Here is a 16,629-nt window from a genome sequence, read left to right on the forward strand (position 1 = left end):
TCTAGCGGAAATACACGTATATGTGTTTATTTATTATATATGAAAAGGTTATATCTTTCATTGAACCCCACAGTGCCCCAGTGGCCTAATGGATAAGGCACTGGCCTCCTAAGCCAGGGATTGTGGGTTCGAGTCCCATCTGGGGTGGAATGTTTTCGTTACCTTAAATACTAAAAGCACGAAAATTATTTGAATCATACATACACCAGAAACAATATCAATGCAAAAGTGCTGATGTGAAATCTGAATCCAAAATACACTTTAAGTTCTTAAACTAGGGTTTCTGCAGGTTTGGTACAAGTAGATGTAAAACCAAGCAACTCAAGTTTAAAAAAAAAAAAAAAACGAGATAATATCCTGTAAATGTAATTATCTAGGAAGCAAGGTTAGTAACACTTCACAGTTTGAAAATACAACTTCCAACCAACATACCTCTGTTCCCAACCACTAGAATATGAAAATAACTTTTACTTCATCTTCTGATCACACTACAAATAGTGATCCTTATCTTCTGTATTTTTGACGTTTTCCAGTTCAAGTCATTAAAACGATAGGCTCATGATAAAAAAATTCCAACTTGTATAGTTTATATTTGTAATAATGTATATTAAGGTTTAGATGTTCAGATATTTGAATTGTAAAGCAAAAATACTGTGGTAGACATTCATTTATATATATATATATATATATGAATGCAACATTTGCCACACCATGACTTTATGGATTTAACTTTTAAGGCCTTAGTTTGCAAAAGGTTGAATGAAGACTTTAATATCTGCAGAAAAACTGCAAATTCAGTTTTGATTTCATTGGTCAAACACTGAATCAAACATTCACTGAAGCTGCTACCTAATGCAATCGGTCAATCAAATGCCTACAAAACAAGCTTAATACGCAATACCCAGTTAGGGTTTATTGAACACTGTTCAGCGGACTATCCCTTCATTAAGCCATTTCACATAAGACCTGCCCATCTGCATTTTTTTGGTGTCATTGCACACACTACATAAACTAGGCACTGTAATCAGAAAATAAGGCAAAAAAGAAACCATATCAGAAACGAGGTTTTAACCAACCAAATTTATTGATTTCACAAGCATGGTTAAGGCTTCTCTTAAGACCAGTCTGCAGTGCCACCGCCCCACTCTCCGGCCTGAGCCGTGGGAGCAGCAGACCAGTCCTCAGTCGCAGGCTGAGCACTCCAGTCCTCTGTTGATGAGACAAATTCTAGATTACAACAATGTTACACACAGTTTGTATCGTGAATTTCAGGCTACTAAACAGCAAAACATTACCTGCAAACACCTCAGCTGGTGCAGCTTTGGCAGGAGCTAAGGTTCAGAAGAGTCGATTAGTTCACAATTTTCACGTTCAGTTGAAATAATTAAATTTCCAAAGTAGTTTGTATTTTGCATTTACCAACTCAAACAAGTCTGCTAGAAGCAGCTTACCCTCAATGTTAGCTGGGAACTGCTGGATGGGCACAGATGGAACCTGAACACCTTCAGACCAGTCAGCAACCTCAGGCTGGTTGAAGTCGGGCACAGGAGCGGTCCATTCTCCCTGGAACTCCTCCTTACCAACAGCCTTCTCAGCAAGGGCCTGCTCTTCCTTCTCAATCTAGGGGTAGAGCAGAGAAAGTGACAATTAGCACACTTTTAACAGTAAACAAAGCAACACTATCAAGCTACACAAAGTGATTCTGAATATTGGTTGGTTGTTTTTAAATTAGACATCAGCTTTACAGCAGATACATTTTAAAAACACACACATATACATACATATATATACATACATACATACACACACACATATATATATTAGGGATGCACGATAATATCGGCACAATATCGGTATCGGCCGATAAAAGCTTAAAATGACCATTATCGGTATCGGCCGATATGAATATTTCTGCCGATGAGCCAAACCGATATTCTCCAAGTGAAATAATTGACCTGTTTTTCAGATGTGAATGTCTGTCTACATTTGTAAAATAATAAATTTATGGTAGAATCAGTACAGAAGAGATACATGGATTTCTCTTCAGTAAAATTAAAGTTTAAATATATCAGTATATATTTGTATATATATCGATATCGGTATCGGCATCGGCCAAAATTATTTTGAAAATATCGGCATATCGAATATCGGCCAAAATCCAATATCGTGCATCCCTAATATATATATATATATATATATATATACACATATATAAAAATTTAAAGTTGGGGGAAATTTATATCCAACTAAGAGTTCCTGGGTCCATATTACAAAACAAGTCCTTCAAATTTCTAAATACTAAAAAAAAAAAAAAAAAAAAAAAAAAAAGTCAATCTAATATGACAGCTCAATCTTGTCTGGATGTAAACTGGTAGATGCATACATTTACCATGACAGGAATTATGAATGTGTGATTATTAGACTGATTCTGAATACGTGGATGAGAAAAACAAACCGTATAAGAATATTTTGCATCATACCTCCTCAGGATCTCTGTAAAAGTACAGATCGGGCATGACCTCCCATGGGTGCTCCCTGGAGATGGTGCCCCTCATCCTCAGCACTTCTCTGGCCAACATCCACCACATCAAACCCACAGAGTGGGGACCCTAAAACACAACATATAAAAGCTTATAACCAGACAGAACAAACACCACCTGCATGAAGAGTTTAGTTTCTGGTTAGTACCTTGTTGTTGCATGGAATGGCAATGTCGACGTATCTCAGAGGGGAGTCGGTGTTGCAGAGGGCAATGGTTGGGATGTTGACGTAAGAGGCTTCAGTCAGTGGCTGATGGTCAGCGCGAGGATCTGTCACGATCAGGAGGCGGGGCTCCCTGAAAGCAGCCTGAATCTGATTGGTGAAGGTTCCAGGAGTGAAGCGACCAGCAAACGTGGTCGAGCCAGTGGCAGAGGCGAACTTGAGCACAGCTCTCTGACAGGAGAAAACAGTCATGTTTAATATCAGTAAAATCAACAATCAAGTTCACAAAGAACGTATCCGGTATAAGTGAAAGAATAAAAGCATTGTGGCTCAGGTTACTATCAAACCCCAGTCATGGGGCAAAACCCTCATGGTGTTAGCGAAATCCCGGCCAAGTCACTCTAGCACACTTCCGACACCCAAACACCGACAGCAGTGCCAGGTTTTAATAGTGTGCCTGGTTAAACACCTCTTTGGATTTGTAATTTTGAGAATTTCAGAAAAATGCTGCTGGCAGTGAGTAGACATGGAGTGAGTGAATTACCTGGCCAGTGTTTCTGGAGGAGATAACGCAAACATCAGCTGGATTCTCGATGGCAACAATGGCACGAGCAGCCAACAGCAGTTTCTCCCAAGTCTTCTTTAGATTGATGATGTACACGCCTGCAGAAGTGCAAGAGTCAGCAGTTACAGAGGGGTCAGATCTTAAACCGTCTCCCAAACCCCCTTATGACAAAATATTTCTTAAAGCACCCCTGAGATTTTAAAGGGAAAGTTCGCCCATACTACAACCCTGTTTTACACTTATATTAACTTTTTAATACGATTTTAATAGTCAAACCACCCGCAGTTCCCTTACAAACCCTTGTAAGTTACAGTAACTGACCAAGATTGATAAAGCCCCAGAAACGCACGTCGCAGCCATATCATCCTAATCTGCACTTCTTACCGTCACTCTTTCTCTTGTAGACGTACTGCTCCATCTGGAAGTCCAGGTTGGTTCCTCCCAGGTGGGTTCCTGCTGCCAGGAACTTCAGCACATCCTCCTCCTTCATCTGAAGGACATCCAGACCTCCGGACATCGTGACCACTTTCCCTGCGTAACGAGTTTAGTGGGACAGCTGGAAAGAAACAAAAGCGTAGAGAGATGGCTTAACGTGAGACTAGGAAATGACAATGGGAATATGTATTTATAAGCAAGTTGGTGGAATGTAACTCAGGTCGCTATCAAACCCCAGTCATGGGGCGCATCAGCCCTACTGGTGTTAGCGAAAACCCAGCTGTATCACTTTAGCACACTTCCGACACCCAAACACCAACAGTAGTGCCAGGCTTTAACGGTGTGCGTGATCCTCACAGATCGAAGCGCCATCTCGCACACAAGTCAAACGCTATACTTTACCGCGCTAACTCACTGAGGAAACGTCAAAATGATTTCAACCATCAACTAAAAGAGACATTAAATGTATGTAGACTTTTGAAGCCAAACTACTCAAGTGGTAATTATTCTTAAGATCGTCCATCAAGCGTGCTACACTGACTGCAGACGTACATGCGCTTCCTCGCGTGAGACTACACGTTGCGATTCGGGCCTTCGTTTTTTTTTTTTTGTTAAGTTTGACGCAAACTTCAACTTTAACATTATATTTGGTTAACATTGGTAATTGTGGCCTTTACTGAAGTAGTTCGAATCAAATAGACGTTTAAAACTCGACAAAATTATAGAATTTATGCTCACCACGAGACAACGCCGTATGGAGTTCTGCGCTTCACGGCAAAAAGAGGGCGGGATGCGGAAATGACGTACATTATATACCCGAGTGTCCACCAATCAGACTGGAGGATTTCTTGAGTTTCGCTTTCCTTCCGTACCGACGTTACCCCTAGCGGCCGTGGAGGATTTCACATGCGTGACTTTTTTGGTGAAATGAAAGTCAGGTATTCAAAACGTTGAAATTACTTGCTAATACAAGGAATGTATTACACACGCACACACACACTCCATCAACAATATAGTGAATACAAATCATGGTCAATATAGTTAAGTAAAACTAAAACCATAATTTTGTAACTTAAAATTAAATAAACATAACCTGAAATATAATGAAAATACGTTATTTATATATTTTATTTGCAAACAAAATTCTTAATTTTCATTTAGTTTGGCTTGATTTGATATACTAAAACTAACTTTAATTATTAATTAAAACTTTAATAATAATAAAAACAAATGACAAAAAAACAACAGAATTACTAAAACTTATACTAAAATTAAAATTTAAGATAAAAAATAATTCAAAATATTAATAACAAAATATAAAATAGTATCTAAATTGAACTAAAATAGAACTGTACCAGTAGGCAATGTTAAAAAAATACACATACATAAATTAAAAAAATAATCAGTACAATTGTAAATATTACATTTTAAATGAATTGTCTTATTTATTGCTCATTTTGACCATGTAAAATCCATCTAACAGCAGTACTAATGTCTAAAATCTGCATTCTGGTTTATGTTGGCTATTTTTTTGATATCATTATTATTTCCTTGGGGAGCTGGTTTCTGATAACTACTGTATGCTTGAGTCATTTTGCAGCTGGGTAAATAAAATCAGACAGAAGTGAGGTCTGGTGTCTGTGTTATAATTACTGCTCTCTGTTTGACGCGTGTCACTGCAGTGCTTCAGTCCCTCTAGTGTCCTCATACCTGACCCATTTACACTGTCTGGCTGCATGTCTGGAGACTCTGAGCTGTCCGGCTGTCAGGGTTTATATCATCACCAGCACCCAGCAGAAAACACAACAACAGAGAAGCAAGACCATTTTGTGCCGTGTTAACAGTTTGACATTATTTTCATGATTTTCACTTCACTAGTGTGATCAATCTCAATGACAAATGCTAAAAATGTAGTGTAGGTTACAAAACCACCTGAACAAAACAACCCTTCACAACCATTTATAAAACAGGGCAGATTTATTCACCTATTAACACAGGCATGACATTTGCAAATGCACATATTCTCACATTCAGACAAAATATCAACAATAATAGCCATAAGAAATGCTGAAGAGACGATACTGATTGTGTGATGGCAAAAGAGTATCTCCACAGAACAGCACAAAGCACAATGGCTTACAAAGCAACATGTGACCAACACACACACCACTCAGATTCAGTTTGAATGCAGTCAACTTCACTGAATTTAAAGTGCTTTCACAAACTATATGCATTTAGCGTTCAGTTATAAACACTCTTAACTGATATAAAACTAGTGTATCACTTGGCTCTGCATGTTTTCCCAACTTCATACTATGGGCATCAGCTGCATTCTGAAGCAGATAATCTTGCGAATCTAATTCATTTTAATCAATGCAATTTAAAACAAATTGTTAACTGAATTGAATTTAGCAAACTAAATTAAGTTATAATTACTTGCGCAAATCAAATTGAAAAGACGTACATGGTAATAATGATTCTTGTAGTACAAGTCCTATGGGTTCGACACTGACCAGTGCACATACAGTACGAACCCTCAAAGACAACGGAGAGAACAAGAAACCCAAAGGCTTATGGGGTGAATTTCATGAAAACATGTTTACATGATATTAACCCCCAAAATTTAAAGAGGGAAAAATAAACAAAAAACAAACAAATTATATTTGGCTTAAATCTAAATCCATTTCAGATTCATTTAGATTTTTGCACGATGACATTATTTACAAGACAATTAAGCATATTTCCCCTAAAATCACATTATTGTAATGCATCCCTGAAATTTATTTGAATTTTTTTCTCCCTTTATTAAAGGTTTTATACTACAAATTATTGTAATCAGCCGATTAAAAAAACATTAAAGGCAGTACGACAAAGACTACCATGGTGGAATGAACTGACTACCCAACTAGAATGAAAATAATGTCACAATGCCAAAAATTCGAATAGTTCTATCTACGAATTTTAAGGGAGAACAACTAACCGGACATGTTTCTGGCAGACTTCCTAAAATTCACTACACCACACCATTGTGTCTTACAGTGGTTTTACACACGTCAACAAGACAAAATGTCAGTCAAAATGTCCAACAGCACATGAAGTATTGTAAATTCTCACTGATACGTTCCACTTCAAATATTGTTTTCTCAGGAACTGTAACGCTTGTTTCTTCAATAAATATTAAATGTTTCTCCAGGTCTTAGAAAGTCCCATTCAATCCAAATCCTAGCTTTGTCTGTCCCCAGAAGTGAGTATTCAAGAAAATAAAAACCCAGTGTACTGGAATGAACTGATAAAGCCATCCAGTCACACAGCACAGGAAATCACTAGAACAGCATAAATCATCGCATAGAGACGCGCAATTATAGTCGGAACGGAGTATGTTGGCGAGACAGTCATGTGTTGTCAGTTCAGTTTCTCAGCCCTGGAGTAACTATCGGAGCACTGGAGTATTATGTCAACATGTCTTTGTAAAACTAGTCTTAAACACACACTAAGCCTCATCCTTGACTAAAAATAATTTAACTCAGAGGACCATGCTTAAGAACGCTCTCAGACACTGGAGTCCACGGACTCATGGGTTTCTGAGAACCCTGCAAAGGTGGTCACTTTTAAGTGACACTGAGACATGTGGTATTCTAAGATAGTTGCCAAAAATGGGGATTTGCTTCCTGTGAAAGGAGTGTTTTCTTGTGAGCTGACAGCACATGATTCAGCAGTCTCTCATTGGTATTCTTCAGTGTGGACCCCTGTCTCAATATGCAGGCGTCAACAAGGCAGACAATGTGGCAATTTAGGAATGTCACGGGGTAACATCTCACTGCACCTGAACACACTAACACACAAAGACACACACACACAACCCTACGATTACCGGTACCCAGCCAACACTAGCTGCTTTTGTTTTGATCAAGCCTTCAAGGATAATAGAACGCCATCTTTTCACCATCCTCTGAAAAGTATAGACTCCTGCACTGGACACACACAGAATGAAGTCCACACATAAAGTGCGTCGGGTGTCTTTAAGACTTCAGTCCCATGTGTGCCATCAGCTGCTCGTACACCGTCCAGGCCATGGCTGCCATGAGGGTTCTCCTCAAAGAACGAGGAACCGCTCCTCGAAAGAACCCGCTCAAGCCATGCTTCTAAAATTAGAGAGAGAAAATGAGAATTAAAGTGATGCAACTGACTTTAAAAAGACTTTAATCTTATGACAAAACCATGACTAGATAAACTGTCACACAGTATGGAGTCCACACATAAGTGTGCCAGGTGTGTTTAAAAACTGATTTTTAGAAACTACAAAACAACAGTCTAGTTTGAAACCGAAAATTCAGCTGAAAATGATATTGGGTGGGACTTAATTTTATCTGCGAGCACTTGACTAGATAATGACAAGTGGAAACATGAAAGGATGTGATATTATAAGCTCATATTATCTTTCGGGTACATACAAGTCACTGTAGATGTAGAAATATGTATTTTTATTCAAAAAAGCTTATGCCAACAAACATTTTCGTTAGGAATAAAATAAATTTCGCATAAGGCAAGTAAAATTTATTAAGAAGGTACATATGATACACTACAGTATGGTAAAATACACCAATTAATAATATTATGAAATATTACAGTCTAAAATAACTATTTTCTGTGTTAATATATTTTCAAATGTTATTGATTCCTGTGGGCAAAGCTAAATTTTCAGCATCATTACTCCAGTCTTCAGGCTCTTACAATCCGTCAATCAATCTATTATGCTTATTTGATGCTTCATTTCTTAAAAACATTTCTTATAATTATCAATATTATTAAAATGGTTTTGTGGAAACTGTGATAATTTTTTTTTCTTCAGGATTTTTTTTATGATTAGAAAGTTAAAAGCAGAATTGATCTGAAACAGTTTTTTTTTTTGTAACAAGGCTTTAGTTACTTTTAATCAAATTTAATGCATTATCCCTGAACAAAAATAAATAAATAAACAATAAACAAAGCAAATTACTGATCCCAAACTGGTATATATATATATATATATATATATATATATATATATATATATATATATATATCATATCTAGTATTATATGTCATACGTTACCCTGGTCCACAATACCAGATATACGGGTCAATTTTTTGAAATTGAGATTTATTCATCATCTGAAAGCTGAATGAATAATCTTTCCATTGACATATGGTTTGTAATGATAGGACAAAATTTGGCTGGGATATAACTGTTTGAACATCTGGAATCTGACGGTTCAAACTAATTTAAATATTGAAAACATTGCCTTTAAAGTTGTCCAAATTAAATTCTTAATGCATATCACTAATCAAAAATCAAGTTTTGATATATTTACAGTAGGAAAATTTACAAAATATATTTTACTTAATATCCTAATTTTTTTAAATCATTTTGACCCATACAATGTATTGTTCACTATTGCTACAAAAATACCTGTGCTACTTAGGATGGCTTTAGTGCTCCAGGGTCACATATATGGTCATGTAAATAGTAATGTATTTCAGGAAATTGAGTGAATTTTGTTTCACGCAGTTTAAAATAACATTTTGTATTTAAAAAGACTTCTAAAGGAAACTAAAGGTCAATAGATATGATTTATCCTGTGATGCTTACCGCATAAACGTGCCGTACAGCATCACTGGTCTTGGGATACAACGCTGGGCTCACTTGCATGTGGGTTTTGATCACGTCTGCTGGCTGAGTGGCAAGAGAGGCCAAAATACCAGCCACCACACCACAGCCAAAATTAACCAGTGGGACAAAGGAGGACGAGCTGATCTCTGAGTGCGTAGGAGAGAGATGACTTCATTACACAATGCCATATCCTCAGATCACATCACAATCATGACTGATCAGAAGCTCACCCTCTGGCAAAGCCTTTTTGGCCTGGCTGTAGAACATGACATAGATGCCAGAGAACGGGGCGTCTCTGAGCAGAGTCGCTGTGAGCCCGGAGTAAAGAGCCCTGGGACCTTCATTCTGAAACACACTTTTAAGGGCTCCAGCTACGCTTATGTAATTGTACCGCCCGCTCTGAAATAAAATATGCAACAGCGAATAAGCACACAGATACAGCAGAAAACATGCATTTTCAATGTGCATACAGTACAGTGTCAGAGCTTACCTCAAAACGAGTCTTAATGACTGTGATGGGCAGCATGGCCACGCCTGCCACACAACGAGCCCCCGCCCCTAGCAACACCGCCTCCCCAGCACTCGGAGACCTATCCTGGAAGAAGTGCTGCTTCAGCGAGTAAAATGTACTGAAGTAGATCCCCACACCAGGGATACATCGCATGAACGACTGCAGGACAGAAATCGGGACAAGTGAGACAGGTACAACTACAGTATTTGATATACAAAGATAAATAAATAAATAAATAAATAGTGATGCACTGAAATTTTGGCAAACAATATAGTTGGTTTTGGGCCAAAGTCATTGACCAAAACAGTGACATTTAATAATTTCTCCGATTTTCGACTTCGATTTTAATATTGCATAAAACATTTGCAAACAAGAACCGTTTCCATTCAACGAGTCAAAGAGAACAAAATTGTCACTTCCTGATAAACTGGCATTAAAGATCACTAAGGTAACTAGGAGAAGCTACTGAATGTAATAATTGTCATGTATAATAAATAACTTGCGAAACACAATGAATGCAATCATTTAGGAGGTGGATGATGCTGTTGGGGAACGCAGTCGTGCAAGACAATTATACAGAAATACTTTGGTGACAGACTTTGCTGGGGAATTTCAGAATGAAAAAAACAACATTTCAGATGCAGTGGAACGAGATCGGTCCACTGGTTAGCTGTATGACTGAATGTTAGAGCTGGACTAACAATATTGATTTTTTTTTTTAAAAGATCAATCTTTTAGTCTTTTCTGTTGACGCGGGAACTTTCCAAAACATTATTTGTAGGGCACCTACCAGCCAATAATCTTTGTGCTTTATTACTTTTAAAATAAATCACTCTCAGCTTTCAAATTCGGTTAATTTTATCATATAATGCAAACAATGCATGTGGTTTTAAGGCTCTTTAATGTGGTGCAACCGATCACTGTTGCACCTGTGGCATAATCATCTCTTACACCAGTGGACCTTAACCTTTTTTAACACCGGGCAGCACTATGGTCCAAGTTACATATTACGTCATCAATACAAACCAACCAGATTTATAATATTATATTTATCCTAAATATTATGATATCTAAACGATTACATTTATTGAAATAAATTCTACTCAACATTAATAAAACACTCGATGCTGTCAGGAAGAAAAAAAATGTGCGTTCACAAATGTAGCCAATGTTGATCCAAATATGGAAAGCATTTTCGAATTTAATAATCGAAGGTTCTCTCTAGAGATGTTTTGCCACATTTCAGTAATTAAGGATGACTGCTGTATAGTATGGGTGTTTCTTTTTGCCTGAACATCTTCAATTGAGTGGCGGGGCAAACCGAAAGTCCAGCACTCTCCTGCCTTCAATGCTGAATTTGCGACTTTTCTTGTTTGTATGAGTTCCTTTGCTGTCATTTTGCACTTTTTGTTTTCCGCCCTTAACAAATTTGTCCATTCTGATGCTCAATTTTACCAGACTAATGGCTACTGATGACTATTTGAATTTAATTCTGCCAAAGTGCACAAATGTTAAGTGCTTGTTAAATGCGTAACATTAATTGCATGATTACATAGGTCTGCTCATGTCTGAAAATAATATGAAAAATATTATAGACTGTATTTGTTTAGTACATTTTTTAATGTAATAACTAAAATGAACTGTAAAACTGAAATTATTTTTTAGTTGTGTTCAGCATGGTGGGTCGCATGTGGATTCGTAATGGGCTGCAGGTTAAGGACCACTGTTTTACACTTTACTACTAGTTACAGCACAAAATAAATATGAAGGAACATCAGAAGATATTTTGAAACAAACAACCTGCTGAAATGTATCATGTCTCATTTACGGTAATCATTTAGTCAGTGTTTCAGCTGCAGAAAGACGTCAATAAAACAGCTTGTAAACAATGTCAAGTAAAGCTTCATTTTCTTCAGGAATGCCATTCAATGTCCATAAACCTGATCAAAAATCATTCTAGATAGGAGCATTTTGCTAAATATATTCACTGTATAACATCTTTATTACAGTTTTACTTAACCTGTTGTCTTTATTATTTAAAGTATGTTTGAATTAATCTGCCATGAATGTTTTTTTTTCCATTAATATATTTTATTTTATTTTCATTTAAATGTTTATATTTCAACAGTAGATACATAATTATTTTTTGTGAAATAAGGTGACATAACAATGGCTTTGTGTGCAATTTACATATTTGCAAAACTCTTTATTTTTGTAATTGTTATTTTTAATCTAAATAACATAATATTCCTCACAGGACAAAATGAGTTTTGTTAGTGCCACATTAAAAACATCATCTACAGTTGAAATTCAATGAAGAATTGGACATATGTCTGAGATCAGGGAGTACCAATGGAAATGGATACATCAGCCAAAACAACTGACTCACCGGTGAAACCCCCTTCCACAGGCCAAGCAGCTTCTCTGTGCGGATCACATTGAAAAAGACTGTAATCATCCCCACTTTAGGAGCACTGAGAAGCAAAGACAAGAATAGAAATGGTCATGATGGACACCGACAGAGAGACAAAAGAAGGGCAAAATTAGACCGAACGAGCCAAACATCTTTGCATTTAGATGGCGTGCTGAGCTTATGAGGACACCTCATTTGACATGGCAACATGTTATCCTCTGAAAAGCTGAGAGGAGCAGACGGTTTAATAACAGAGCACTCCCACACAGTATACAGACAGGACGTGGTTATATAAACACGGTTATCGTATCTCACCAAAAAAAACCATACAGGCTAAAACCGCACAATTGTCACAACAACCAAAAACACTGAACAAACCAAAAGCAAGCAACTGTTGCCAATAAAAGTTGCTATGTGCTGTGCTTGCTTACTAGCTCAGGTCAAGTTTATTCCAAAATCTCTGAAATTTTTGATCTGTAGATATGCCTTGGGTTTCATTTTGAATTTAGTTTACGGAATTGTATCGGTTTTATCATCGACTGACTAAAATCCTAACTACATTTGTTGAAATCACTAACTTTAAGCAGCAGGCTTTAGCAAATACCAAAAACTATTAGTTATCAGTACTGGGCAAAACTGGGATATAACATGGTTTTCCCTTTAAAGGATTGATGTTCTATGACATGCTATGCTAAATTAGCTCTTAGTCAGAAGGACAACATAAATGATTTTGCATATTAACTATGCAAGACATGTTTATTATCTGTCAATAATACCCTGAACCTAAACCTTCACATCTAATACCAGACAAAGATCATGGCAAGAGGACAGCCGTCTAACTGCAGGCCTGTGTCTAGACATGGTCAGCGAGGGTCACAGCAGGCGTCTCACCCTGGGTGCATGTTGTTGTGCAGGGTCTGCAGTCTGGTCTTCACCAGATCCAACGGCTGGAACAGCAGAGTGGAGCAGGTGCCGCTGAGAGAGCCGCACATGAAGGCCTTCAGGGCAGGATGAGCCTGAGAGAACAAACCCAGAAAGACAGAGTTTGAGAAAACAAGGACTGAAGGAGGAGACAAAGGTTAAAGATAGAAAAGAGTATAAATGGATGGATAGAAAACGCGGAGTGACAGCAGAAGAGAAGTCAAATGGTTTTGAGATGAACAGAAAGATTAGGTGATGAAACTACAGTTTAACAGAATACAATTCAGGCAGCACTTTAAAGGGGCCATATTCAACACTGTTCTACCCTTTTGCTTCTCCTTTAAGTCCACTTTACATGTTAGTTCAACAAAAACAGTCATAGTAAACCATCTTAGATCACAGCTTAGACCATCTTTCAACCCCGCTCTGACCCTTCAAATTAGATAAGCTGAGGCTTTCTGTAATGGCGTTGAATCTCTTTTTCCATGTTTATGTTGGGAGTACAATTCCTAAAGTTATATTTTGGCATATACATACACTCAAATCTCCAGATGATAAATGTGACATATTTGTATGTTTTTTAGGTCTGTTATTTACTGTTACACCTTACTAACCTGTCCTCGTGAATATTATATTTTTGTCTTATTTTCTACTCACAGATGGTTGTATGTCTACATCTTTAAATATAAAAAAATATTTTTCTACAAAATAAAATTTAAGTTTGGTTTAACTTGAATTTATGACCAAAAATGTAATAAAAGTTTAATTTTTAATTTTTTTCTTTTATTATTCAATTGATTAGACATGCTTTTTGATTATTAAATTGTAATTAATCCATGTAGCAAAATCGGGGGGGAAAATTATTTTGGAAAATACAAATTAAATATAAATATAAAACAGAATAAAAAAAAATTAAGATATTATTAAGAGGGCTGAGCTATATAAACATGGGCGGTCATATGCTAATATGTTCATGACTGTGATGTCATAATCATGATGATTCCTGATGATGAAAAACATTTTTGCAGCTTGGTTTTCATTACTGTTCTGGGTGGGCTAGGAAGGGAGCTATGCACTGTAAAAAAAAATAAAAATAAATAAAAATAAATTTCATTTCAAAAAAGCAGAATAACAATGTTTTCCAAGTTATGCCCCCTTTAACAGGCTTGGGTACAAATATTTTACTACATTGATTTTCTCAAAATAAGTCACCATTTACTGCAAGAGCACTAAAAACACCACAGTGACCAACACTGACATCCCAGATAAAAGGATATTCTCACGCACTGAATATCCATTCTACATTTGGTGCCTGCATGGACCCCAAATCTTCAAATACACGGTGTCATTTGCATGTACATTTATGCAAATGAAAAAAAAAAAAATAGGTTGTGTAAGTGTGCATGACCACACATACACATGAACACACTTTAAAATTGACCATAATAGAGAACCACACCGAACACGGATGCACAACCACACACTGACACCGTCAGCATCATCACATACACACTGAAATGCACATCACGACTTGAGCGTTGCCGACAGACTCCTCGGAGCGCTGAGGTTCATTTAGAAGCATGAAAACAGCAAGACACAAGTGATAGACACACATACTAGAGAAACATACAGTGAGCCACTGACTAATCTGCCCTACCTTTCCCAGGCTGCTGGCAGATTTGGGCTGAGGGTCCTTTTTCTCTTGCATCTCTCGCTCTCTTTCTCACTCTTTCTGCTGCCGCTAACAGCACATGACAGAGTAAGCCCCCATCTCTCTCCTCTCAAACACAATGCCCACAAATCTCTCCTTAACCCCCTCCCACCCAACAGCAAGAGATTCAATGGCTTAATCCACAAGCTTCCATGCTTGCAGATCTCAGCGCTGGTTTTCCACACTCCTTATCACACATCCGTGGTTTCAGTCCCTGGCTTTCGTTTGTGTTCCAGATCAAGTGCTTTCAGCACAGCGCGAGTCATGCTGTTGCCGAAGGCATATGTGCGTGAGCGTGTGCTTGCGTGGATGTGACACAGAAAATGTGGGTCATACATTGGATGCATATATCCTATTATTCCAACATAGGTTCAGTCGGGTTGCACAACAAAGAAAAACTATTACTTTTGGATCTTCTTATGCCTTTTACACATAAAAATTACTTTGTGCTGGGCAAAACAGTTCAGTCAAAACATATTCACACTATTACAAATATGAAATGAAAAAAATATGATTGCTTTTCTCTGCTAATGATAGCAGCCCAATATTAGAATAGCATGACATTGAACTGCTTGCCCTGGCTGACCTGCAACGTTAAGGTTATTTAAATAGGCTTTTAATAGAAGATCAGGTAAAGTAGTTTAATGTCAGTCTATTCTATTATATTCATCTTTTGGTTATTGAGCATTTCACATTAAACTTCAGTAGAACAGCTCTACATTAAAGCACACAGCCTTAGCACCAACTCACCAGGGCAATCTCCATTCCAGACGGAGAGGATGATGAGGTTTGTGCAGAGGAAGAGCTCAACTCCCTCCTTTTTACCTCTTCTATGGCCGTTGTGATGTTAGACGTCAAAGTTTGATTCCAGACTGCATGAGGGAGAAATCAATTTAAAACCCAACCCACCATCACACACAATCAAGAAAAAAAATAGCAGAGAGCGTCTCAGACAGATTTAAAGTTAACGTACATTTTATTTTTAACGCTACCTGTCTGTTAAGGACCGAAGAAGAAGAGTGAATGAGGACTGATCTTCATCATGATTCTCGCTCTTTCTGTCACTTTACACACAGCTGTCAACTGTACCTACATACAGCGCCGACAAATTTAGATACAGAAACCACCATTTAAATAATAAAATATGACATAAGCATATAGAAATATGTAGAAAATTACAGAACAGCTAATGCTAATTTCAATAGCCCAGCATACTAACGTTACGTTTCAAATATCCTGCAACGGCTAACTCAACTTACCAACTGCTCCTATGCAGTTTTCTCCGTAAAATAAGCTGGCAATACACACACTGGAAAAAATTTGGAAAAAAAGGTGGCGCAACACACGTCAGCTGATTTCTGTCAGTTAGCCGGTAAAGCTAACTCCGTCATAAAGCCATAAACTTTACCTTACGCACAGTTGTTCCTTTTCCCGATATCTCTAAAAGATTGCGTATCTTCTTTTCAAGCAATCAATATTTATCGAAGTAGAGGTGAAACAGCAGGTTACACAACAGCTTAAGAACACCTTCCTGCGGTGAGACCGTGAGCACAGCCCATAGTTCGGAGAAACGCTTGCGTGAGAAAGTTGTAAGTTGTTTGCGTAACTCATGCGTACTCTTTGCGCAGTCTGCGGAACAACGGGAAAGAACCGGTTTTAGCTCGATTATTCCAGCGGTGCTGGTTACACGTGCTCCGGGGAGAGACGCGTGATGCCCCCC

General features: G+C 37.6%; 2 protein-coding genes and 3 non-coding genes across 9 annotated transcripts; 1 reads left to right on the forward strand and 4 right to left on the reverse strand.

Moving 5' to 3' along the window:
- The first annotated feature begins 74 nt into the window (after window positions 1–74).
- Window positions 75–147, forward strand: trnar-ccu (transfer RNA arginine (anticodon CCU)). Its single transcript has one exon. It is a non-coding gene; the product is annotated as a tRNA-Arg (tRNA).
- Window positions 148–1,060: 913 nt separating this feature from the next.
- Window positions 1,061–4,542, reverse strand: LOC113091727 (40S ribosomal protein SA-like). Its single transcript, XM_026257343.1, has 8 exons — window positions 4,442–4,542; window positions 3,653–3,824; window positions 3,248–3,366; window positions 2,689–2,934; window positions 2,481–2,609; window positions 1,452–1,620; window positions 1,296–1,331; window positions 1,061–1,209 (listed from the first exon to the last, which is right to left on the reverse strand). Exons 2-8 carry the CDS (start codon window positions 3,783–3,785, stop codon window positions 1,115–1,117), a joined length of 927 nt encoding a protein of 308 aa, XP_026113128.1. The 5' UTR covers window positions 3,786–3,824; window positions 4,442–4,542; the 3' UTR covers window positions 1,061–1,114.
- On the reverse strand, window positions 3,025–3,163 carry LOC113105178 (small nucleolar RNA SNORA62/SNORA6 family). The gene has a single exon (XR_003292318.1). It is a non-coding gene; the product is annotated as a small nucleolar RNA SNORA62/SNORA6 family (small nucleolar RNA).
- On the reverse strand, window positions 3,911–4,052 carry LOC113105179 (small nucleolar RNA SNORA62/SNORA6 family). Its single transcript, XR_003292319.1, has one exon. It is a non-coding gene; the product is annotated as a small nucleolar RNA SNORA62/SNORA6 family (small nucleolar RNA).
- A 1,119-nt stretch (window positions 4,543–5,661) lies between the features above and the next one.
- On the reverse strand, window positions 5,662–16,600 carry slc25a38b (solute carrier family 25 member 38b). 5 transcript variants are annotated; one of them, XM_026257367.1, is made up of 11 exons: window positions 16,318–16,600; window positions 16,169–16,218; window positions 15,902–15,998; window positions 15,660–15,781; window positions 14,856–14,939; window positions 13,169–13,293; window positions 12,254–12,338; window positions 9,844–10,023; window positions 9,584–9,752; window positions 9,333–9,499; window positions 5,662–7,845 (listed from the first exon to the last, which is right to left on the reverse strand). In XM_026257367.1, exons 5-11 carry the CDS (start codon window positions 14,904–14,906, stop codon window positions 7,723–7,725), a joined length of 900 nt encoding a protein of 299 aa, XP_026113152.1. In that variant the 5' UTR covers window positions 14,907–14,939; window positions 15,660–15,781; window positions 15,902–15,998; window positions 16,169–16,218; window positions 16,318–16,600; the 3' UTR covers window positions 5,662–7,722. The 5 variants fall into 5 exon arrangements, with proteins under 5 accessions (XP_026113152.1, XP_026113159.1, XP_026113168.1 ...); XM_026257374.1 differs by lacking the exon at window positions 16,169–16,218; XM_026257383.1 differs by lacking the exon at window positions 14,856–14,939 and having other exon boundaries at window positions 16,318–16,594.
- Window positions 16,601–16,629: the final 29 nt, after the last annotated feature.

Source organism: Carassius auratus, chromosome 6 (genome assembly GCF_003368295.1).
Source record: "Carassius auratus strain Wakin chromosome 6, ASM336829v1, whole genome shotgun sequence".
In the NCBI taxonomy this organism is placed as follows: Eukaryota; Metazoa; Chordata; class Actinopteri; order Cypriniformes; family Cyprinidae; genus Carassius; species Carassius auratus.